Source organism: Ursus americanus, chromosome 9 (genome assembly GCF_024610735.1).
Source record: "Ursus americanus isolate L20-20 chromosome 9, mUrsAme1.1.p, whole genome shotgun sequence".
Lineage (NCBI taxonomy): Eukaryota > Metazoa > Chordata > Mammalia > Carnivora > Ursidae > Ursus > Ursus americanus.
The window spans coordinates 2760417-2785953 of record NC_142135.1 but is presented as its reverse complement, the minus strand read 5'-3'; the positions used below and the strand labels follow the sequence as shown (position 1 = coordinate 2785953).

General features: G+C 53.2%; 1 protein-coding gene across 4 annotated transcripts in view; it reads right to left on the bottom strand.

Annotated features, from left to right (window-relative positions):
* SLC45A4 (solute carrier family 45 member 4) overlaps positions 1 to 25537 on the bottom strand; it is a 74569-nt gene that overhangs the window by 31368 nt on the left and 17664 nt on the right. The window contains exons 1-4 of one of the 4 annotated variants that reach the window (XM_045778117.2): positions 19016 to 19783; positions 6145 to 6256; positions 5770 to 5876; positions 2101 to 2752 (exon numbers count right to left, since the gene is read on the bottom strand). In XM_045778117.2, coding sequence (XP_045634073.1) covers positions 2101 to 2353 — 253 coding nt within the window. In that variant the 5' untranslated portion in view covers positions 2354 to 2752; positions 5770 to 5876; positions 6145 to 6256; positions 19016 to 19783. Of the gene's footprint in view, positions 1 to 2100; positions 2753 to 5769; positions 5877 to 6144; positions 6257 to 19015; positions 19784 to 25537 lie in introns of those variants that run through there. The other 3 variants (XM_045778116.2, XM_045778115.2, XM_045778118.2) reach the window with 3 other exon arrangements.

Below are 25537 nucleotides of genomic sequence, written 5' to 3'. Positions count from 1 at the left end.
CCGCCCCCAGCCCTGCTCTCCTCCTGAGCCAGCGCCCGCCCTGTAGGGGGTCAGCACCCACCCCTACTCCCGACAGCACCTGTACAGCTCTGCACGCAGCAGACACACCCACGACTTTCCAAAGCTGCCGGCAGCACACAGCACAGGCATTTACGTTTTATAGTAAAATACTCGTGATTATCCCACATTATCCAAAACTGATACTAGTCTCATGTAGTACATTAAATACTCAAACCCAAACAAGGAAATGTGCTAAGTTGCATAGAAACTGAGACTCATAACCTATAAAATGAAACATTCCAAGGAGCTGTTAGTGCCAGGGTTTTACGCCATTAATACATATAACCTATCACAAAGAAAATTTGGGAATAACAGCTCCCAACTCTGTCCTTCTAGAAAAACCTACTTCTCCATCATCAGAGCTTCTGAATTCTGTATTTGTTACCAAAACTACGAGGTGGTCTGGAAACTGGAAAACGGCGCTCCACTTCTAACTTACAGTCACGACTGCTATTGTGAGGGCCTCAACTGTGGTGCCAAACCCAAGTCCTTCCATGTTGAAGGGACCGAAAAAATAAACGTCTGGGAAAATTAACAGCTGCGGGACTCCCTGAGGTCTGGCCACAAAGCCAGTCTTCGTTTCTGAAACTTGCCAAGGCCCTGTGTTCCCGAGTGCCCTCTGCTCGCTCTCCACACTGTCACCCCAGAGCCCCCCGCACGAGGAGGGTGTCCCCCTTGGAGGGTGTGCAGCACTGTGAGCTGTGAAGTGGCTCTCGCTGCCCGGGTCACTCCCCACCTCCCCCGCCAGCGGGAAGCAGCCCGAGCAGAGATGCTCGGTGCCCCGGCGCACCTGCCTGGGCACGGACCGTGAAGAGCGGACATGCAGAGGTGACAAGTACGGAGATGAAGAACAGCGCTGACCTACATCACTCACGCTCCACCGTCCCCAACTCTCCTGAAAAGCTCAACCTTGCCTGAGGTCTCGTGAAATCTTCTCAGGACGTTTGTAAAGATGAAAAATAAAGCACGGGATTACCAAGAGAAACATGTGTGGCTTGACAGTAATCTCGGTACGGAGAGAACACACGAATGCGCTAAGATGCAGGGGTGTGTCCCGTAACTCCTGCGATCTGAAATCATCACAAGCACAAACGGCACTTTCAGACACCTGCCACCACCGAGGTGAGCAATGAAGTCTACTCTCCGGTGATGGCGCCATTCATCACTGAAGGCAAGGCTACGATTTTCAGATCGCTGCACCTCACTAACGGATCCACGGAGCAGTGAGCGCTCACTGAACAGGAAACGCCGTGTTTGGAGAAGAAACATTCCTAAAACAACCAAGATAAGCAGATACTATACACACATGTGGAATATTCTGGAATGAAACAGAAGATTTTAAAACTTCCTTAGACACCAGGGAAAACAAGACACCGGCAAAATGCACCGGGCCTAAGGCACCCCAGTGGTAATCCGGAGGGGACGTGTGTGTCTTCCGTACGGGGCTGCATAATGCTGACTGAGTAACTCCACGAAGTCCAGTATTTCTGGAAATGCCCGTTACTCAGCTACCTAAAGTCCACACGAAACTCAGATTTAAGTCGTCAACAACAAGGAGCTGGTAACAAAAAACCACGTTATTCAGGGTTTTCTCGGCCAGGATTCGTTCCAAGCAAATCTTCTGCCATCACCCTCCCCTTCTCGGGAAGGAAACTGAGGGAGAGTCAGGGAGGTTCCCTGGCCTGCCCCAGGAGGATACAGCTGGTGACCGTGTCCACGAGGCAGTAGCAGGGCCGGTACCTCAGGAGAGACGGGCACGCCGGGATTAGAATGTATCGAAGCTGACTGCACACACTCAAGAGCTCAACTACCACCTTGCCAAAACAGGTACTTCCTCGTCGACACCCAAGGCCCCCCCGCCGCCCCCCCGCCCCAGTTTAGAGTAGGTGCAGGAGAGCAAAGACCAGGATGCTGGTTCCCAGGGCTCCCGACACTTTCCAGCGCACGTGACGAACTCCGCGTGATGTCCGCTCGTGTGTTCACACCGCGAACGCCGACGCTCAGTGCTAAGGACCAGGCAGAGGCGCGGACAGCACTTACCAATCTGCAAGAGGATCGGCGTGACCAACGCCGTCTCCATGGCGTAACAGAACTCCCTGCCAAACATCACGGCCCCGTGCATGACCCACAGGCGCACGGGGATCCGGTCTATGGACCCCTCGCTGATGGTCTCATCGTGGGTGTCCGCGCTTCCGGGCTTCTGCAGGTCCGGCAGGGGCACAGGCAGCTCCTGAACTTGCATAGATTCCGAGTCGGCGTTCTGCGGGGCCATTCTCATTACCACCAAAAACATATATATATGTGTATATATATATATATATATATTTCCTCTACCTATATAAATAATACTATCATGTAACTTTAAGGATAAATTAGGACGCCTTCTCTTTCTGCTTCAGCTGTGTTCCTCCGGCAAGTAATGCTTATATCCCTCTTTGTACAGAGATCTCGCAACTTCTCACAATCGGGCGAGACACGCAGCAAAACAAAATGATTTTTGGTTGGATTTTAAACATATGGCTTGCTGGTTTACTGTGAATTAGAGTTAAAAATCCATAATTGCCATTCAGTTAATACCAGTTTCATCATTATTATTGAAGAGGTGCTGAAGTTATGTTTCTTGCTACAGAGAGGTGGGAAGGTGACACAAAAAGGAGGTCCACCGTTGCTCCCCATCGAGTGACTGGTTGATCTGCAAAAGAGGAAAACAACCCCGGCAGAGAGTCAGTCGGGGGCGGCCGCCGTGTGGCCTCCCACCCCTGGCTGTCCAGGCGCTCCACGGACTGGTCCTCGGCCACCTGGGAGACCCCGACCTCAGACCGCCGCAGCTCTCTGGTGCTGATTCTGGGTCAGCTGCGGAGAAAACAGACCCTGATTCCTGGAGACCCATCTTCTTGTATGGATCTAATCCTGGGGCAGGGTAAAGACAGGACAACAAGGGGCAGGCAGCAGAGGAGAGCTCGGCTTCTGCTCTTGAGACAGCAAGAATCAGCAAGAATCACCAGCCTCCTGGGAGTGGGGATGGAGAAGCTGGGGAGGCAGGGAGGCTGGATAAAGGCACAGAGATGCTGCCTAGGAGTGGAAAGCGGGGAGGTGGGTAGAGCAGGGATGGGGTAACTTGCCACCTGAAGGGGGGGGTGTTCCAAGTCCACCTAAGGCAGCTGAATGCATGCTGTGGGCTGTCTACAGCGGTGCACTTTGACCTCGGCAGGTTACAGCCCCTCTCCAGGAGAAAAGTGCCTGCATCGCAAACTCCAAATATCCCGTCTAGGGCTCACAGACTCCCGACCCACACACGCCATTCCTAGTGGTGTGGAACTCCTGACCCCAGTCCTACGTTCCCACCGTCCTGGTCCCTCGACTGGCTTTGTGATGCATTCTCTACCCGGGGGAACACACCACAATAAAATGTCTGCTGCCTTGCATCTAACTAGAAATTTCCCCTTAGACAGGTTTTAGGAAAATGCAAGATCAGACCAAGGATGCAGCTCCACCCATGTGCTCTGCTGGACGCAGACCTCCGGGCACTGGGTTTCTCTTCAATCTGACATGCGGTAGAAGAAGGGACCCTAAAAATCACCCAATGGTGTTCCCATCCTATTTTAAGGTAGGTCTGGGAGTTGAAATCTTACCAGAGATTTTCAACAACCGGTTTAATTAACAATATTTCTAGTTAATATTCACTTAACCAAAGATGCTCTTAATTACCTCCTCCTCCATTTTCCCCCAGAACCGATGACCAACCAAGGGCGGCTTTCACACTGAGCGCCTGCTCTGGGAGCCGTGGAGGCGCTGGCGGGGCCCCAGCCTTGGGCGAGGCCGGCTGCTCTCCCTTGAGGTCTACTCTCTCTTGAGGTCGAGTCCTTCCCTCACCACGTCACCATTGCAGGGCTCCCTCACGGCCCCTTCCTGCCGCAACGGGAGTGTCGTTGGGGCCCGCGAGCCCATGTCCTGCCTGCATGTGTGTGCCTCACGCCCCCCAGTGCTGCTACACTTCACAGGGACGATCCCCGTCCTCGAGACTGCTTTCAAATTTTCCAAGTGTCCCCTACCATATGACAGCTTTGCTATTATATTAAAATCAGGGCTTTGTGGGCACCCGGGTGGCTCAGTCAGTTGAGCATCTGACTCTTGGGGTCAGCTCAGGCCATGATCTCAGGGTCACGAGATCGAGTCTGCTTGAGATTCTCCCTCTGCCTCTGCCCCACCCCCACGCCCCCCACACTCACACGCACTCTCTCTCTCTCAAAACAACAAAAAACAAAAAAACAAAAACAAAAAACAACCAGGGTTCCTAACCTCAATCTTTTTAGAAAATGTTATGAAACTACTTCTAACATAGAAAGTAAACAAAACTGTTTTAAAAAACCCCAAATTGCCCAGCATTAGCAATTACCAACACCTGCTGTTCCCACTCCCTCCTTACCTTGGGAGTAATCCCTGTCCTAAGAAATGGAAAAGAAATCCATTTGTCAACCTGTCAATCTTATACCAAGATAGGGTCCATGATTTTAATAAATGCCTTTTTCCACCAAATAAGATGGATATTTTTATGGCAGACAGGTTTTCAAAGCCCACACTGATGACCTGGGGTTCTGGGGGCAGGAATGAGAGTCATCATTTTCTAAGAATCCTAGTGACGTAGTTATGAACACACAGCTGTCCAGCTCCATCCCGGCAGCCCTACCCATGGCTGCCGCCGTCCTGACACCCACGCCTGAAAGAAGGCAGCCTCACCGAGGCCATCTCGGCACCAGCGAGAAACCAGGTGCCGAGCTTCACACTAGGTACTGCGAGCTGCTCTGAGACACTGCTTCTCCACCGGGAGCTCTGCACCTCGGAGGACACCAGCCAGTGTCTGGACCGGTTTCTAGTTGTTACAACGTGGGTGGGGGCCCGGATGCTGTTCAGCACGGCCCCCACACTACAGAATGATCCAGCCCCAATGTCGACTAGGTCAAAGCTGAAAACTCTGAAGGTTATTATTAAACGGGAAAAAGTCTTCTCCAGAAATTCTGAAACATTACATTTTACACTATTACATTTTGAATCAATCAACTGGGCCAGATGTGGCCAACTCAACATCACTGCCTCTTTGTGGAACCAAATCAGTCGCTGCTCAAAGTGGATAGGAAAACGCTGGCGGGCTCAAGCCACTCTTCCAGAGCAGGGGGAGATGGCCTCCGGGACACGGTTCGTGGCAGGGAGAAAGGTGCGAGCTATTTCCTCTCGGGAGTGTAAGAACCTCTGGGGAATTCTCCAGAAAGCCCCAGCTCGCCGCCACAGCCTCCCACAACACGTGTTCAGATGACGTCCCTGAAGACCCCTCTCCAGCTCAGCCCTCCCGGGAAGATGCGGCTCTGGCCTGTACTGTGTAACACGGCCCTGGCCCAGGACAGGGAAAAGCTCCCACGGCAGAGGCCGCCACCCATGCCTCCTCAGTCCCCACACCTCCCATGGTGCCTGGCCGCACAGCAGGAGCCCGGGGAGGTCACGGGAAGAACAGATGAATACATGAATGAATGAATGATAGCCGGCTAACCTGCTGACCAGAACGTACTAGGTAGGGCCTGTGTGCGGTGGAAACCACCCCCACCCGCACCAGCTCTCCCGAAGAGTGCCACACCCAGGTGACCCGGGCGGCCAGCTACCAGGGTCAGGCTGCAGGGAAGCCTGCATGAAATGGCATGAGCGTGGCGTGGGGTTTACCTGTCATTCAAGGAGGCTAGGCATTAACACAGCTGGCTTCCCCTCCTCAAGCCGTGCAAACGCAGTGGCACAGTGAGTGTGTTTTACCCAGGAAACTTCACTGTCATCTATATTGATGAAAATGACAAATATCGTTAGCACCTTCAGCGAGTTCCATTTTAAGTAGCAGTTAGTAAATACAAAAGTCCATCCATGTCTCACAGCTCTACGGACTCACCCACGTTAGCATTCTCAAGGCAAGGTGGGAACGCTCACACGGTTAGCACAAATTCCCAGAGTGCAAGCCTCTTTCCAACCGGTACCTTTAAATGAGGCTGAACTGACAAAATCTACTCATGTTAGTGGACACTGGGGTTCCTTAGAGATCTGACCAACCTAGTTCCGAGTCAGGCAACTTGAAGACAACACCCAACTGCTCATCAGCAGGCATCCCTTGGCGGAGCCAGTTTCCAAATGCTCTTTCTGCAAGCTCTGGGGATTTCAGAAGCTTTTAGGGGAAGACAGAAGAGACTTTAAAAATAAAGTTTAGGCATCATGCACTTAGAAACATGAACACTGGGTAGCTAAGATCTAAGCTGAACAGACACCACAGCAACAAAGCCTGGTAGGGGAGAGCCAGTTAAAGGCGGAAGAGCCTGGGCAAGCGTATTTGTTCAAGAGCTACAGTGAGGAGCGTCTGGGGGGCTCAGTCAGTTCAGCGTCCGACTCTTGGTGTCGGCTCAAGTCATGATCCCAGCATCAGGCTCCACACTCAGCACAAAGCCTGACTGGGATTCTCTCTTCCTCTCCCTCTGCCCCTTCCACTCATGCTCACGTACTCGCTCTCTCAAATCAATCTTTAAAAAAAAAAAAAAAAGAGCCACAGTCGAAGGGTCCACAGTATGTGGGAGGTGTACGAGCCAATTCTGATACACTGGAGAAGAACACAGAGCACGTTCCATAGACTCCTGGTCAGGCTATGCACAGGCTGTACGATTTTCACTCAGCCTATCAGTTCCCAGGGACAATCTAGTGGGGTACATTTTACATCTCGGATCCGTATTCTTGTGTGTGGTGTGAGGTAAGGATGCACCATTCTCTCTTCACAGTGGCCATCGGATCATGTCAACGGGATTTGTTTTTAAGTCCAGTCCCAACACTTTGAGACTCCTCTTTGTCATCCATCCAATTTCCATCAGTACTTGGGTGTGTTGCCAGTTTCCTATCCCGTCCGACCAGCGTGCCTGTCTGCCAGTGCACGTCCAGTGACCCACTGCTGTAAGAACAGAGGGCTCGGGAGCTTTCAGGCTCTGCTGAGGCTGTACCCTCTCGCTGCTTCTTTCCCCAACACTTCCCTATTTCTTCTTGCATGTTTGTTTACAAGTATATGAGCCCTAAGGGCTTGACTAGCTCAGGAAAGAAGATATTTTTCTTGGTAATTCTTATTGTGATTCCATTAATTTATATGTTAGCTGAGGGAGAGGATGGCTTTCTATTTGTCTGAAACTACCTCAGTGCCTCCCAAGAGAATTTCAGAATACTTCTTCGACAGGCTTTGTACATTTCTAGGTAAGTTTCTTCCTAACGATTTTATCTTTTTTTTTTTTTTGTGGCCACCGTAAATGGGATTTTCTCTTCCCTTCTATTCCAACTGTTTAGCCAGTCTACAAGAAGGCCAGTAAGTGTTGTTTGTTCGTTTGCTCGGGTATGACTTACAGGCACAGTGAAAACGTACCACGTTCCATCAGTTCTGACAAACTTGTATCAATACAGAACATGACCAACACTCCGGAAGTCCCCAAGTGTCCCTTTCCCTGTAATGAAGGCTAATGATTTTTGAATGGACACAAAGGCTACCACCAAGTTAACAACAAATCTACCAACCATTACCAAACTACGTATAGTCCCCAACCTGGCATAACGGGGTTATGCTCCGAAGCTCACGTACGCATTGCTCGGAACGTGATCACCAGCTCCTCAGAGACAGAACTCAGGGTCCCTCCCCATCTGAACTGAACTAAATCACAGCACTGCTTGAGGAGCGAGGGACCGGGACCCACGTGGCATATTCCTGCACCTGTCCCGGGCACAAAGCCTTTGAAATAGTCTCCCCTCACTTGATCTACTTCTAGGGACCTTTCCCTCGGGACTCCACGAGAAAAGGAAAGGAAAGAAGCTTTAAGAAAAGGCAAGAGCACCCAGGGCGGGTCCCCACGACTGCCCTCCCAGGAGCCAAGCGCCTGGACGAAGCTGCGTCATCGCACTGAGGGGACCAAGCGGACCCCATAAAACCAGGTTTACACTGCCCACCAATCTTATCGCACGCAAACTGTTTTCTTTAAGGAAGTTGTTTTATATAGACGATAGACCATTAACCAAAGTAACTAAAACCATTAAAAGAAAACATTTTATGAACATTCTTCTGAAGGCTCTAACGTAAAAAGCCGAAGCTAATACCCGACAAGTACACCGAAGCGGCTTAGAGAGAAGACTGGTTTGCTCCTTACCCAAAGCATGGGCAAGGGCATGCTCCTCAGAGCCTCCTCTAGACTTGTTGAAAAACATGAAGTTTAAGCTGAGACCCACTCTAGCGTCTTCTATCCAGAGGGCCCAGAAACACGTTTCGGACAGGTTTTCCCTGGCAGAGAAAACGTGCTTCCCTCTGGGGCCCAGTCCAGGGATTGTCGCCACGTTCAGGGACAGCGACTTGGGTATGATTTGCAGATGCACTTAGACCAGTGAAACTACCATTGTTCCAATCAACAACTTCCTCTATTGTCCTGTTTCTAATTTAAGGGTAACCGATGCCAGAACATGTGACTTCCTACAATTTGCTCTGTGCAAAGCCGGCTGTTAACTGCATGCCATCAAAAAGTGAACTGCAGCGCCATTTCCGACAGGAACCACGAGCTCCGGTTCAACTTGGAGATTCTGCCCCTCTCCTGGAGAATGCTCCGAGAGGAGTTACTGCGTGCTTGCCATGCGACTCCCACACATCCTGCTACTTCCACTCCCAGTCGGCACACATGAGCGCACTAGCAGCGCTCCGGGCACTGGAGGCGCGCGGCAAATGCATTACTATTAACCTCCACTGACCTTGCCGAAGCACTGTCCAGGACAGTGCTCACCATCAGCCTGCCTCCCTCTCTTACCAGATGACCATGGCAAAGAACACGAACCCATGCTCAACACAAAAGCCAGGGAAACCAAACAAAGAGCAGCAGATACCAAGGAAGATCAGCTTTTAGACCAAGAGTATAAAAAGACCTAAAATTAAATCAAGCAAGTTCAACATATCCTTGATAAGAAAGAAGCATTCCGGCAGATCTGTTTATAAGGTTATTTCCTGAAAAGCATTTAAGAAATCCCACCGACTTCCAACATAAAATCAATGTTGTATCAAGAGACAGACAAGCCACAGATTGAGAGAAAATATTTGCAAAAGACACATCTGCTCAAGGACTGTTCTCCCAAATATACAACACACTCAACAATAAGAAAATGAACAACTTGATTTAAGAAAGGGCAAGACACCCAAAGCAACAGCTCACTAAAGAAGCACAGACGGCAAGTAATCACGTGGGGATGCTCCACACCACGTGGCATCAGAAACCTGTAAAATAAAGTGGATCTCACGACACACCTATGAGAATGGCCACCGTCTGTGCACGGACAACACCAGACGCTGGCGAAGACGCCGAGCAACAGCACTGCCCGCTCACGGCTCGTGGGAACGCAGAATGGTGCAGCCACACGGGAAGACTGGCGTATTCTCACAAACTAAACATGCTCTTCCCATGTGGTCCAGCAGCCCTGCTCCTTGGTATTCACCCAAAGGAGCTGGAAACTTATGTCCACACAAGAATCTGCACGTGGATGTTTAGTTTTATTATTAACTGTCCAAACCTGGAAGCAACCATGGTGCTCTTCAGGAGGTGACTGTTAAATACACTGTGGTCCATCCGGACAATGAAATACTAGCTTAAAACGAAATGAGCTCTCAGCCATGGAAAGACATGGAGGAACCTTAAATGCCCATTGAGAAGTGAGAGAAGCCAGTCTGGAAAGGCTCCACACTGTGTGATTCCAACGACATGACGTTCTGGAAAAGACAACAGCATGGAGACAGTAAAAAGATCAGTGGTTGCCAAGGGATGGAGTGGAGTGTTGTGGGAGAGAGTAGGGACAGATGAATGGTTGCAGAGCGAGGAGTTTCAGGGCAGTGAAACCCTCTGCAGGATACCATAATGGCAAGATACCCACCATTACACATCTGTCCAAACCCACAGAGTGAACAGCAGCAGGAGTGAACCCTAAAGTAAACTATGAACTTTGGGTGATGATGATGTGTCAGTGCAGGTTTACCAGTGGTTTGTTTTTTTTTTTTTTAATTTAAGATTTGAATTAAGTTATTTATTTGAGAGAGAGAGCGCACGAGCACAAAAGCAGGAAAAAGAGGGAGAAGCATGGTCCCCACTGGGCAGGGAGCCCGATGTGGGACTCGATCCCAGAACTCTGGGATCATGACCTGAGTCGAAGGCAGACGCTTAACCAACTGAGCCTCCCAGGCGCCCCAGGTCCGTCGGCTGTAACACACGTAGCACTCTGCTGGGGGATGCTGATAACGGGGGACACTGTATGTGCATGAAGACGAGGATATACAGAACGCTGTACTTTATGCTCAATTTTGCTATGAACCTAAACTATTCTAAAAAATAGTTTACTAATTTAAAACAAAAAGTGTCCTTTACATTAAAGAACACACAGCCAAAAACATCTGACAAGAAAGGACTCAAGAAGTGATCAGACTGAATGTTCCGTACCTGGGAATACTTTCTCACATCTGAAAATTAACCTCCTCTAGGTATTATGATTGTCCCCTACAGAAACCCAGGCTGGTCTCCTCTCATCCAATGTACCTAGGAACTGTGGGCTCAAGAAATACAAAATTAATATAAATTTAAATTGGGGGGCGCCTGGGTGGCTCAGTCAGTGAAGCATCTACCTTCGGCTCAGGTCACGATCCCAGGGGCCTGGGATCCATACTCGCGTTGGGCTCCCTGCTCAACAGGGAGTCTGCTTCTCCCTCTGCTCATGCTCCCTCTCCCCCCCAATAGTCTTTTAAAAAATAACTAAGTAAATGAATAAATAAATAAGGTGTGTGACTCTGTGGTATCCCCAAAGCACGCAGCTCCTCAGCGTCTGTGGATGCTGTTTGAAGGTCTGTGCACCCCCCACCACCACCACCAAATTCCTGCACTGCCAGATTAGGAGCTGGGGCCTCTGAGAGGCAATGGGTTGTGAGGGTGGAGCCTTCCTGAATGGGATTAGTGCCCTTATGAAAAACACAGCGGCCCTCCGGCTCCTGCCACCTTCCACCTTCCACCGTGCGAGGTGAGGACACAGCGAGAAGACGTGTCTGAACCAAGAAGCAGGCCCTAGGCAGACAAGTGGTCAATCTGCCAGCACCCTGGGTGCACTTCCCAGCCCCCAGAACTGTGAGAATTAAGCGTGTGCTGGTGAGGACCCCCCCAGCCTGTGGTTGTGTTGTGGAAGCCCCAGTGGCCCAGGACCGCGCGAATCAGCGTCAGTCAGGACAGCCGAGGGGTTCATTTATAAATGTCGATTTAGGGCTCCACCCAGTCCACAGAACCAGATCTTTGGAGAAGGGCCCAAGAGTCAGCATTGCAACACACACGCTTGGCACAGCCCAGTGTGAGACGCTCTCAACGGGTATGAGGACCACGTGTCTCGGTTACGAGACATGGTTATTAGCTGCACTGCCTGGCACTCAAGTGTCCGGTTTGGACAGCGTGTTGCCACTCTGGAGATAAATGATCGAAAGCTTAACCAGGGCTTGAACCTTTTCACAACCCAGCCTTTGAGGGTTCTGTGTCACAAGACACAGTCGAGGACACTTCAGAAACCAAACACGACACACGTCAGGCCTAACATCAATTTCAATTCCACTCCTTTGGATCAGCTTGCTGGGAACTCGATGTTGCTGGGCTGGGGCGGGGAGGGGAGGGGTGATGTGTGTGCACACACTATTCTGAATATTAACAGACTGAAGCAAAGGAAATGCGGAAAGAGGCCCCCCTGGGAGCAAGGGGATAAAAACATTGCTACACTGTTAACAAGTCCATCTAATTAAAGTATTTCTCAATGGACTCCCATCCCAGCAGCAAGCAGGAGGGGACTAACCCCTGGACCTCCAGCACTCCTCTGGGATGGCTCTCATGTTGACCACATTGCCCGGCCCTTCCCCGCTGGACAGTGCTGGTTTCTCCTCCCTGGCCCTCTTATACACCTGCCCCCTCGCACACACGCACAGCCCCCTTGCACACACCTCCAGTAGAGAGAGACCTGGGCAAGGCTGCTTCCTCCCAAAGGAGGCCAGGGCATGTGACTGTTCAACAGCACAGCCGCAGCCCCACTGTAAGCTCCCAGAGGTGGGGACGGGCCTGCAGGACGGGAGGGAGAAGCTCCAGCCCACACCTTCCCTGTCCACCTGTGCAACTCAGAGCCCTGCTTCCAAGACACTGGCAAGCACAACGTTCTCTGGGCTGGCCAGGCCCCTCTGCTTTTCCTTCAGGTCCCACTGGACCACCAGGACCAGCTGTCCCCCTGTCCCCCCACCGTGGCCCGCTGGTAAAGGGAGGAGCACTTCCCCCAGGAGACAGGGGGCCTGACCACACAGCAGACAGCAGGCGCCCACCCAAGGGCAGGATGGTTCGGATCACCACTGGGTGGTCCAGCACCTAACCAGTGCAGACACTCAAGATGGCTGGAAAGCAATGGGTTTGTGAGCACTGAAGACAAAGGACCAGACCAACCCATAATGACTCTATTAAAAAAAGAACACCAATTTTTAGAAATCCCTCCCTTTTAGAAGGAAGAGCAAGATAAGCACAGAGCTCAAAGAAAATCCCTTTCTCTTCTGAACAGGAAGCAGACACCAGTGTGTCAACACTAATGAACAGTCGAGACGATTTTAGTGATGCCTTAAAACCGGCATATTGCAGTTCAAGTCAACTTGCAAAATGCACACGCTACTTAAGGTGTTATTTTTTTAAGGTACCACACCCTCCAAATAAACCACGGCAGCTCCCGGTTTCACACGTAGGTAGGATTTCTCAGGAATTCCTATGCTTTAATGAAACACCACGAGTCCTGGGGCACCAGGAGCATAAAACGCCACTTGGCCACCTTTCACATACAGCATCGCCCCCGACCACCCCCCGGCCACCTGCCGGGGCTCTTGGCATGGAGTCTGATGCCCGTACGGTCTAGTGGACTAGTCTTAGACCAGCTGGGAGGTCTTCGCTGGGCCTACATTCTTAGCAGGACATCGTAGACCCCAAAAGGCCTACCCCAGCACAGGGGCTCCCCAGTGTTCCTGTGACAGCTGGCTGGCCACCGTCTAGCTCCACCGTGGCTAGACGCAGCCTCCTGCCCTCGTGTCTCCTGCCCACAGGATTTGTGACCCCAGGGTCACACAGCAAGAGGACAGGTAGAGTCATCTCAGGCGCTGTGCTAAGCAGAGGAAAAGCCCCAGCTGCAGCACGCCCTACAGAGCGTGGGAGCGGCGCGATGACTCACCGGGCTCCCGCCCGTCCTCACCCCGCACAGACTGGCAGGGAGAGGCGGTGGCAGCAGAGCCCTCCGGGAAGGGCAATGCCCTACCGGCCGCAGTGCCACAGAGGGTCACTAGCTACTCTCAGCGCCCCAGAGTTTCTCTGCGGAGCACACCTGATTCCAGAAGCCACTTCCGCGTCTGTAGAGGAAGATGTCAGAGTGCCACCAGAGCTGCGGGGTCCCTACAAGCAGTTGTAGGGCCAGGGGGCCAGGGCACAGCTTCTGGTTCCTCAGGTAGCAGACCTGCCCAGGCATCCAGGAACCACATCTCTTAGGTAACACGCAGCAGGACGAAGGGGTGTAATCAAATCGAGCGAACAGCAAGCACCCCGGGAACTCCCTCCCGACCCCATTCCAGAAGGAGCCGGGGCGCCGCTGGGGAGAACCGTAGTGTGCCTGAACTCCATCACAGGGACACAGCACCGAGGGCACTGCGTTCCAGCTAGATCCGGGGGCCGCGGCCACGCTGCACCTGCCACAAGCACCGGCTCGGTTCAAAGAAGCAAGAAAATACACTCAAGCTAAATCGGCAGACTCCATGGACAGTCTACGCGACAGTAAATATTCTGAATGCTGGATCAAATCATAGTAATTAGTCTTCCTCAATTTCGGGGGGCAAGGCATTAGGACCGACATCAAGCACCCCTCTACACAGAATCCGTCTGCATCTTGTACTAAGACAAGCTGTTACCTCACACGAAGGAGCACACAGCCAGCACCCAACCCTCGGAAAGCAAGCGCAAGGCCGTTTTGGAGGAGATTACGTTGAATGAGGACAAACTGCCCCCAGAGGAGGACAGTCCCTGGAACATATGCCTTCTGCTAAAATACAGAGACTTTCTCCTATAAATACTTTGTACCTCTGACCTTTAGAGAGCTTTCCCAGATTTGCATGATCAACTCAGTGGGATGGGTTTTGTCTGTTAATTAAAAAGCAGCAAGTGGTTTTCTTCCCCCTGCCCTTCTTCTACATGTTCCTAGCAAACCACTGGAGTCCAAGGAAGCTTTGGCTGCCATGGAAACAAGAGCACGGCCGTCCACTGCACAGCTCCGGGAACCCTGGCGAGCGCAGGGAAAGCAAGCCTCCAGACCGCCTGAAATGCCCAGTGGGCAACCACTGCCAACACTTGGAGTACTTCTCTGAACGTGCACCGTCTCCATCTGAGGGCAGAGCCAGGTACAGATGGACTCCTTTCCAGGTCGTGGACGAGAGAGGCAGGCAGGCTGCAAGCTGCTGCAGAACGCTCCTAACCACCCAATGGTAGTAAAACATAAAAATACAAACTCCTCACATTACAAACACATCAGCGAGGACTGACCTCAGAGCTGGCGGCAGAATGAAGGAGAACCACTAGCCACTCTGCCAAGACGCAATGGAACCTTTTGCTGGCATTTACATGTAAAACCAAACCAAAGCAGTTTCCAGATTCTACATTCATCCTAAGGCAAGAAGGCCACAGAGCCACAGAAGTTAGAAAGTGGGAACGACCGTCTAACAGTATGGAATGACTTGAATTATGGGCCACGGGTCAGGTGAACACAAAATGCCAGTTTTTAAAGAAGGGAAGTGTGAAATATATTTGAGACACAGCACAATCAAAACCAGTTTTCTTAAAAAAGGTAAAGTTTTGGTTAATGAGAAGAACTTATATGTACTTTATATATGGCCTGGAGCTAAATTTACTCTTATTTTTTAGGAAGTACAACGACAGCAACAAAGCCAGCATTCTCTGCTTCCCTCCATGCACCTGAAGCCAGAGATGCAGGTCAGCGACGTTCACAGATGGATGGGTTGTGTCTGCACTCACTGCTGAGCCACTAAAAACGAGACAGCACTCACTGCTGAGCCACTAAAAACGCAGTCTTTTGGGTGTCCACGCCCTTCATAAACCCCTCCATCCCACAAACCCCTCACAGCACCTATGGTTGGTTTTACATCAAGGAAAACGGGGTCCCAGGACCCCGTGGGGGAGCCCCCATGCCCCTCCGCAGGACAAAGTCCAGGACCCCATCCAGGCGCCCAGGGAAGTGGCTGGGAGCAGAGAGCAACTCTTACAGAAGGGGGAAGGGGGGACGGGAAAATGAGACTCTACCTCGCAGACAAGACAGACCCCTTAACCTGGAGGTTCCCCGACTTTCTGTGAGGAAGAAACCCAGTTTGCTACCTGAATGACTAACCCTCCCGCCATCTGCACAAGGTAGATCAGAACCGGGGCTCCCTTGGGACTCTGTGAGCCCAAGTGTTCAAGGGAAGTAGGACTGTCCCCACGCAAGGATGGTCCTGGCGCCACGAAAAGGACTTTGGAAGAACAGAAGCTGTGGTCACTGTGGACCCAACACTTCAAAACGTGAATTTCCCTTGGACTCTAATGCCCTCTGGAACTCGTCTCAAGGAAACAGAGGCACAGGCGTGCGGTGACGCAGCCAGAAACCCTGGAGCATCCGTGCATAAGGTGTCGCGCACCCAGACAGAGCTCTGCTGCGGGGCTCCCAGCTGACGTGGAGCTATACCCAGTATCAAGTGCAAAACCCAGCTTACAAATCAAGTACACAGTATGATCCTAGAAAGTTTTTTTTTAAGGTACGGAAACAAAGAAAAAGGTGTTATATCTGGGTGATTTGTAGTTATAGTCTGCTTCTGTAGGACCTAAATTTGTTTTAAATTTTAAAAGAGGGGTGCCTGGGTGGCTCAGTCGTTAAGTGTCTGCCTTCGGCTCAGGGCGTGATCCCGGCGTTCTGGGATGGAGCCCCACATTAGGCTCCTCCACTGGGAGCCTGCTTCTTCCTCTCCCACTCCCCCTGCCTGTGTTCCCTCTCTCGCTGGCTGTCTCTCTGTCAAATAAATAAATAAAATCTTTAAAAAAAAAATTTTAAAAAAAAGCAGTAGGGGAGCCTGGGTGGCTCCTGATTTCAGCTCAGGTCACGGTGTCAGGGTCATGAGATGGAGCCCCATGTAGGGCTCCGTGGGAGTCTGCTTGGGAGTCTCCCTCTCCCTCTAGCCACCCCACAACTCTCTCTCACTAATAAATAAATCTTTTTAAAAAACCACAGTAAATTATCTTTAAAAATAAATTTTCTGGTTGTCCTCTCCAAACGCAGATTAAGATCTTGGTGTGTGGGGGGACATGCAGGAGTGTTCTGCAATCACAAAGTCGCATCTCGCACGGCCCAGACGGTGCCAACAGAGGCAGGTCCGCAGAGCCGCCTGTGGATGCAGTGCTGCTGGCCGGTCCCCTTAATCAGCACAGATGCCAAGCTGACGACCAGGACCCATCGCAGAAGCCTCTCCCAACCCGCCCTCAACATCGGAAACACAGACTGTGCCCTAACCCCACCCAGGCAAGCAGCAGACCCGCCCACATGCTTTGGTGCATGGAGGCTATTCGTTCCTATGGGACCTCCTGGGTGGCTCTTCACTAGGCATCTACCCCAGTTCCCAAACACAATCACACGGCTTTCCAGCCCACAGCCCCTACTGCCCTCCCCCACCCCCATAACTCAGGTTCACTCTGCTGGACTTAGCCTTCTCCCCACCGGACTGAGGTCAAACACCCGCCTCTAACAATGCCACCTGCTCTGTTCATTACACTCTCCCATTTAAGGGTACTCCCGGGTCAGCCGGACTACCAGACCCTGAGCCCATCAAGGAGAAAGGAGTCACTCTTTCCTCTTCTCTTCAGGTTAAGAGCCGAGACAGAGAAGCCCTGCATCAAGGTCTGAAACAGGCCCCCATGGGATGAAGAAACTAATCTTGTCCAGGTGACGTACGGCACCCTTCCCCGCCTGCAACCCAGACAGCACTGGGCTCTGAGGCCGAAAGCTTCATGTGTGTTTCTCAGCTGACAACACCAACAGGCACCCTTCCTGCTCATTAATCTGTGGGTGCTGACGTCCCCGGGGCCTCTCAGCACTGCCCTCCAGGACTGGATTACCATCTACAAGCCAGCAGAAGGCTGCCTCCAGCCAGTGCAGAGAACACGGCCAAAAACACAGCACCTGGCTCAAGCCTGGGCCTCCCTGAGCGAGGGGGAAGCCCAGACTCCCCAGAAGTCTGCAATGCAGGAGAGCACCGTGGAGCGAAGCGTACCACCTCCCCCCCACCCCCGACAGTGCACATCCACACACAGGAAGCCCAGTGTGGCCCTCAGGCTCCTCCTGTGCCATCCTGGGAGGTGGGCAAGCTGCACCCAATGCTGACGCAAGTCAGATAATGACTGGAATGTTCAAGCAGGAGGCCCCGGGGAAGTCCATACAGAGAACTACTGCCGCCTTCCCCCAAAAGGAAGAGTACCTGGCCACTAAGCTGGTCAGAAGTTCGTGGGACTGAAGCCCCAGGAACGTTAACTAGAACCAAACTACTCTGGGCACAATGCAGTTCTCAGATACCCAAACGGGTGACATCTGCTTTCCATAAACTCAGCCCGACAGCAGGACCTGAGTGTACAACAAACGGGGTTCAACAAGTCAGATTTTACATCTACTGGAGGAAAATGGCAATTCACGAGAACCTCACCGCCCTACATATAGCACTTTCCACCTGAGATCAGCTCTGCTGCGCACAGCCCCATGTGTCCCTCCGGCCAGCCTGGGGACCTTGGTTCCGATAGCCCTAATACTGGACGGCAGCAGCACCCACCACAGGACCTTACTGGTTAAGATGGATTTGCAGATGCATTAAAAATAAATGAAAGGAGGACAGAGTTTCCCTTTGGGAAGATGCAAAAGTTCTGCAGACAGAGGGCGGCGACGGAGCACCGCGTTGAGGACGCAGACCTAACACGGCTGAACAGGACCCTAAAGATGGTTCCCATGGTACATTTCATGTTAGAGTTATTTTGCCAAAATAAAAGTAAATAATGTAAGATGAGGTCTAGAAATGACCTGAAAAGTCCTATCAGCAGGGTAATGGGGTTTCTGCCCCTGTAGGTACTCAGTGCCTCCCCAGACAATTCAGCCAACCACCAATCTTTGACACATTCGAAGCCTACAGGCGCTGGGGCAGATGGGGCTGCAAATTCGCACAGCCACACATTCAGCCCAGCTCAGGGAGTGAGTCAGGAGGGAGGGAGGCAGGCGGAGATACACACGCACACACAGAGACAGAGAGACACAGACAGACAGAGACCAGCAGACAGAGGAGGAATACCAAGTCAGCAGGCTAGCGTGAGTCAGCTGACCCAGAAGGAAGTGCCGGTCCCTAATGTTCCCTGCAGGGCACAAACAAGACTCCACAGGCGCCACTGTGACCTCTGCGAGGCACCCACTGCACATTTCACCACCTCCAGGGCAGCCCACCTCAGCTCCTCTGTCCCCCCCCCCGCCGCAACCACAAGGCCAGGTGCACAAAACCCCGCACGGCCTGACGCCCTTGCCCAGGCTCCCCCAACCCCAAGGAGAGGCCTCCGTCTCCAGTCCTGGCCAGCCCCCACCAGCCATGGCTGCATCTGTGTGACACCCTGCAGGACCCAGACTTCTCCGGCACTGCCTCTCACCTCCTCTTGCCCAAGCCCACGCCGGCCCCCACCGCTGGTCCCCGGCACCCTCAGGACCAGGCTGGGGCCAGGGAACGTGCAGCCCTGTGGGAGCCGGGCCCTTCCGCCGCCAACACACCAGGAGGCATTTTACTCACCCAAGAGTCAAAAAGGGCTGCCAGGTGGAGGAAACAGGTTCAGGAGAAGATCCAGGAAGTGACTCCTTTTACTGAAAAGTAACATCCCCCACCCCCCGAAAGATTTTACTTTAGTTTTTAAGAAGTTCACTCTCAGTGTTGTTCTTCCCCAGATCTGAAACCTCCTGACCACGCAAACAATACCACCTGCCCCCACGATCTTGCTCATGGGGAGGCCAGTTTTCGCTCTGGAAGAAGGCACCTCCAGTTTTAAAGAGACAAATCATGAAGAGGTAGGGCTTCAAGCACCAAAGTCCACATTCCTGAAAAGCCTGCTGATCATAAAATGAGTTAACACCTGAATGTATTACAGCCTGAGCCGCCCAGGTCTCCCCTCCCCCAGCACAGGCCAAATGCTCCCAGGAACAAACAAAAACCACACGGATAAAGACCTCTTTACAAGAACAGCCAAAACAACTCCATCTGTTAACAAAAACTAACTGGTGAATTAAAGGTTGCAAGTTCAAACACAATCTGCCTATTGTAAACAGTGCCTCAGTTTATCAATGTCACAATAATGCTCTTTCAAAGATTGATAAAGTTCTCCACAAATACTCGCCCTCCAGCATTTTTAAGATACTTTGCAGGATAAATATTAGCTTGAGACGTGCCTACAGGAGAAGTGAAAGCTGCCAAAGAAGCAGTTCTAAAAAGAAAAAAAAAAAGGGAGCGGCTCCAGCCAGAGGGTAGCAAGCTGCCCCAGCAGACGGGGAGGGGGCTGGGCCCTTGCCCTGCGCTGTGAGCGCTGTGCCGAGGCTGGGCGGCCAAGTCCTTGTTACCCTACCCGTGCTGGGGCCGCCCAGCCTCGGAGGGCAGGGCTATAGCCCTGTCTCCCAATCGGGGGCCCAGTGCCAGGCCCTCCACAAACAAACCGCCCGGCCTACAGAAAGACCTGGAAAATTGAGTTAATTAAAAGGAGAGATTTTAAGATAATTGTTGGGATGGAAAAGAACAAGGAGCATCATAGCTTCAATCTGATTTAAACTTAATTTCCTGGAAGACAGTTAAGTAGCCTGGGTAGCCAAGTGCAGCAGGCGAGGGGATGGCGGACCGGCCATCAGCAGCAGCCGGCCCCCCAGGCCAGGATGGGTGGGCGTGTGGCGTGTTTGTGCTGCCAATTTCCCGACAGACTCCAGATGTCACTTACCCTTCCCTTCACCTGTGGGGGTCTTTTTATGTTAAACACAGTAGCTTGCAACTCAAAAGGAACTGGAAGCAAGCTCGGAACAAAGCCAGCCACCACGCAGGTGACACGTGGGTGACACAGAAGTCTTCCCCAGCAAGGGACGAGCTCAGGGAGACCACTGGGTGCAGGGCTCTGCCGAGCCAGGTGGGCCGGAGGGACTGAGCACCTGCGGAGCGCAGCCTCGCCCACCACGGCCCCTTTAAGACCCAGTTCAGGGACCTTGACTCCCACCCCCTCCATCTTCCAAGGCCACGCTCTGTTCTCCTCACGCTCCTCTGGAACAAAGCAGTGTGCTGCATGTCCTCCCAGCCCCGAGTGAAACAAGTTATGCCTCCTCCCAGGACTGTGGACGGCAGGGTGGAGAGACGGGCCACACGATGTCCTGAATCATTAACACGGTGTTCTCGTGACTGCAGACTCAGACACTCAGCCGTCACCTCCCCATCTACAACGGGAACAACCCCTCGAGACCATGTGGGGGACCAGGCAGTGTGGACTATCGCCAAGGAGCCTAAACCCTGCGGGTTCTCGGGAAAGGGAGCTGCCGTCACCCTTAAACGCTCGCAGTAAAACAGTGGTTACCCCCGATTACATTTGGATAAGAGTGTTGAAAACTCCCTGGGGGAACCAAATCCTTGGTTCAACTACATCACAGTGTGTAGCCCTGAAAGAGAAAAATCACAAGAGCAGAGAACAATCTAACAGAATTTAAGTTACCAAACATGGTCTAATTTTTGCTTGAATGGCTTGAAAAATAAACGAGTAATCTAATATTTACAAAAGTTTCATGAGAACTTTTACCAGAGTTGTCACTAAAAGGGAAAATTTGGAAAAACAAAAATTTAGGTTAAAAAGTGGTTCCACTCAGTTATCAGAAAGTAAGCACAGCCGGCGATTTCGCTGTAAAGGAAGGTTACATGTGCATTAGGTCCAGAATACCATGGACCCCTTTGCACCGGACCTTGCAGCACGACAACGCTGACCACTGAGGACGTGACGGTCAGCTCAGTGACCAGGACTACCCCCTCCGGGCCACCTGTAGGGCGGGCAGGCAACAGGGACACAAGGAAGCCACCTCTGGTCTAGGATAGGGTCCCTCCCTTCAAGGCACCTAAAACCCGGGGAGGGGGGAGGGCTAGTGGGGAGAGAACCTGTGTCACTCAAAGGCACAGCAAGTGAGACCTCCCCCCTCCCCCCAGGGTGTCAGGGGGAGGAGGCCCACGTGACAATGGAGGGCAGCAGGCAAGCCTAGACCGACCCTGGGGTGGCTGCACTCAGAGGCCCAGGCACAGTGCAGAGGGTGGGCACAGAGGTTTGAGACTTGTTATCGGCAGGGGCAGGACAGCTGGCTCACTCCGCTGTGGACAGTGCTATGTGCTGGGCATTTTCCAACAGGAGGACCTGACCCTGCAGGGGCTCACCCCAGGGAGACACTCTCAAGGGGCCAGCAGAGCCCAGCGGCGGGTAAGCCTGGGAGTGGAGAGGTGCCGTCCAGGTCTGCAGCAGACGGAAGGCAGCAGGCGCTCAGGGAGGGGGCCACCAGTGCAAAGGGAGCGGCAGGAGCTTCGGCTTGACCTGGGTCAGCCATGGGGGCTTCAGGGAACAAATAAGAGAACAGGACAAGCATCCAGAAACATATCTTGCTGCAGGTCAAAGAGCAACAGGGCTGGTGAGACCCCTGGGGACGGTCCAGCCCCACCCAAACCTCAGAGGAGAAATGGCGCCTGAGAGGCCAAGGGACCCAGCATCGATGACAGTGACTGTGAGCAGAGCTGATCCTGACACACACTTCTCCTGCCCTCCCAGGTGCCCCCTTGCTAAGGCTTCCTCCAGGTTCCTGAAAACCGGCCACAGGTCCCAGACAGGTGTGAAGAACGAGTGTGTGTGCTGCCCGCCATCAACGAGAGGAACCTGCCAGCACTGTGCAGGCAGGCTCTGTGGCCGATGACAGCACTCCTGTCACCTGCTGGCCCCGCTCTCCTGGCCAGAGCCGTCACTGCCTGCCCCTGCAGAGCAGCCCTCCCCCCCAGCTGCACCCTCCTGAACTCGTTTCCGCCCCTCAGTGTTCCCTGCCCCTCAGTGTTCCCTGCTGCTGTATCCCCAGCATGAAGTATGGCCAGAACATTCTGTGCACAGCTCCTCCCGCTACCCACCCCTCAGTGCTTCTCTTCCTGCTCCCTCTGGTCTCGCCTTCCTCACCCCTCAGGCAAAGCAAACCCACACTAGCCCACACTAGTCCTCATCGGTCCGAGGCCCTGACTACAAACCATGGCCTCCCTCTGCCTCAGCCACATTGCCCCTGCAGATGTCACACGAGTCAGCTGTGTCCCCTGGTTTCTGAACAGGTAGCACAGGTCTGAAGGCCTGACCTAGCGTCCTTTCCTCCTCAAGCTCGTTACTTCTCATCTGGGCATGCGGAAGTGGGACAAGCTAGATGAGACAGGAACTAGAGGTGGCAGGACAGGGTCTGCTCGATGGGAGCCAGACACCCTGTCCGGCACAGATCTGCCAGCCCACCTCTGCCTCTTACCCAACGCCACGTGGCCAACAGGTGTTTCTGGCCAAGGGCACTTAACCACCCCAACCACCCCTGGGAAGGCTGCTATTCTACCATTGGCTGTATCCAAAACTCACCAGAAGCCACCACTACTTCTAACTCACAACCTCATCACCAAACGACACCCCACATCCTGGGCCTGCACAGAGCCTCTCAGGAAGGAGTTAAGCCTAAGATGCCCCAAGGCTACCAAAGGGCCTAGGCGCTGGGAGAAGCAGGGGGCACTTAGCTTTCTCTTCCTAGGGATGCCAGCAGCAGCCTGCCTTCAAGCAGGCCAGAGATGAATAGCGCAGCAAGATTCCCCGTCCGCCTCAAAGTGCTAGGCCCATCTACAGCTTCCGGCCCAGCACCCTGAGACAAGCAGGAGAGGAAGGCAAAGTGAAGGGCAAACAAGGGAGCTCTTAACACCGCAGCCCAGAATGTCTCAAACTCTCCAGACATTCCACGCATCAACATCAGCTCGGGCTCTGCCTGCATTTTAGGGCAGTGCCGGGGGCCCAGCAGACAAGGGCACCAAGGGGGCTGCACTCGGTCAGCCGCCCACACGCGGGGCTCCGGGGATCTTCCTGCAATGGCAGTTCCACAGCTGGAAGGCACAAGGGACAGATGACAACAGAGACAAAGGCCACGTCGTGTGTGCACTCCAGTCCAGAAGACCGATGGCACCGTGTGTGCAAACCTGAGTCCCGGGGTTGGAGGACAGGAGGAAAAGGGACAGCCCCAAACACCAGTGCTTCACAGAGTCTCTGTGAGCCCAAGCCCTGCTCTTTTGCATCCCACGCCACGACACATGAACGAGAAAGTCAGACAGGATGTTTTCATGCTCATCTCAACGGTATGGACTTGCTTTAACAATGGCTTAAGTTGGGGCATCTGGGCAGCTCCGTCAGTTGTGTCTGACTCTTGGTTTAGGCTCCGGTCATGATCGGGGTCATGGGATCGAGCCCTCAGGCCCCACGCTGCGGGGGGGGGGGGTGGTCTGCTAGAGATTCTCTCTCCCTCTGCCTCCCCCCACTCCACCCCTGCCCTACCCCTCTCAAATAAATAAATAAATCTTTAAACAAAACAAAACCAATGGTTTAAGTCCTATTTTCTTCATTGGTTTTTAACTATACAAGCACTTTACCCTGAAATTCAATTAGGAGGGTGACCTTCGATTGGGTGACCTGCTGCAATTCAACTGTGAAAACGCAGGGGTCTGTGATCCATGAGCGAAGAGTCCCAGCAGAGACTACAACCCCAGGGGAAGCTGGGCAGACAGGGTCCAGGACCTGGGGACGAGGGGGCAGGTGATGCTTTCACTGGGGGAGGAAGGGCCCTGGCTTGGCAGGCGCCAGGCGCCGCACACTGGCCGCAGGCTCAGGAGAGGAGGGGCTGGCCCTCGGCACGCCCCCGCCAGCAGCATGGAAAGTTGGCCGGGGCTGGAATGGACGTCTGGTGTCTATAAAAATGTTCCTCCCAGGGGAGCCTCTGGAAGCAGAGACTCCAAGAGACTTTCATTCTTTTCCTTATTTGCCACGCTGAAAAATAAGTCGTTCTTCCTATTCTGAAATGCAATACGGGTCAAAACCTTCCACAGTGAATAGTGACCCAAAGAAAGAGGTCACCAGATCCAAAATATTTCTCATTTGGCCAGTGGCCCAAACAAACTCTATTCTGTTTACTTGGTTACTCTCCTGGGGGATAAAAACCTAATCCAATACGCCAAGTGGGCCCGTGTTACTCCACGTTCTGTGAGTAGGGCGGGGCTGCAGGAGCTTCTCACACCCTCTGCTGGGTCCTCCCGGGCGCTAGCCCCCTCCCCACCCCAGGGACTCCTCTCTGTCCCCACCGTGGCCTCCCGTGGGAGGAAAGAACCATCCATGTAGTGTCTGTGCTGTGTGCCCACCCCACCCCCACAACCCAGCAAGGCCAACTCTGACACGGTGGGTGGGCTGCTAAGGCCTGCGTGGAACCAGAACCAGGGCTACACGCGGGGTCAGGGTCTGCCGGCTCCGAAGCGGGCTTCCCTCCCCACCGCAGGACAGCTCCTGCTAGGCCTGCCTGCACCCTACCGCCTCCAGTGTGGCCCCCAGTTGGTGGGAAGGAGCCCTCAGCTCCCGCCTGCCCCACATGGCCCTCGGCGTGAAGTCCTCTGTCATGGCAGCCACTGAGCCAGGACCCACACTCAACGTCAGCAGGCCCTCCTCAGGTCACGGCACCTCAAAGGCTTCCAGCTCTCATCTTGAGCACAGAGCTGTGCCCTCACGCTGCAGCCAGCCCTGGCCTGTGCTGGAACACAGGCTGCCCCCCACGCCCCGGGGTGACGGGTGCCTGGCCCGGGCCAGGGCGTGTCCCATTGTTGTGCAGAAGGACGCACACTCCGGGGGCATAAACCCCACGGACGCAGCCTGCCTCCGAGTTCTCTTTCAAACGGTGAGGCCCACACTCCAGTCACTGCACATCCATGCCCATGTTCCCATAAGCTCTTTTCCAAGGACGTGCTCACCCTGGATACAAAAGTACTGCCTCGGACACAAGGCAGAAAGTCCTGGACAGAGGCCGCTACAGTCCTAACGCTGGCCATCTGCGAGGCACTGCTGCTCAGGAAAGCACCAAGGCTGTCAGCGTGAGGGGAGGGTCACAGTGGGGGTCACTCGGGCTCGTGCCCCGGAGTCCGTGGTGGCTCCTCTGTCCCTGACTACGTACGCCGTACCCGGCATGGGCATGCAGACGCGCAGCCTTGGGTTAGCCAGTACTC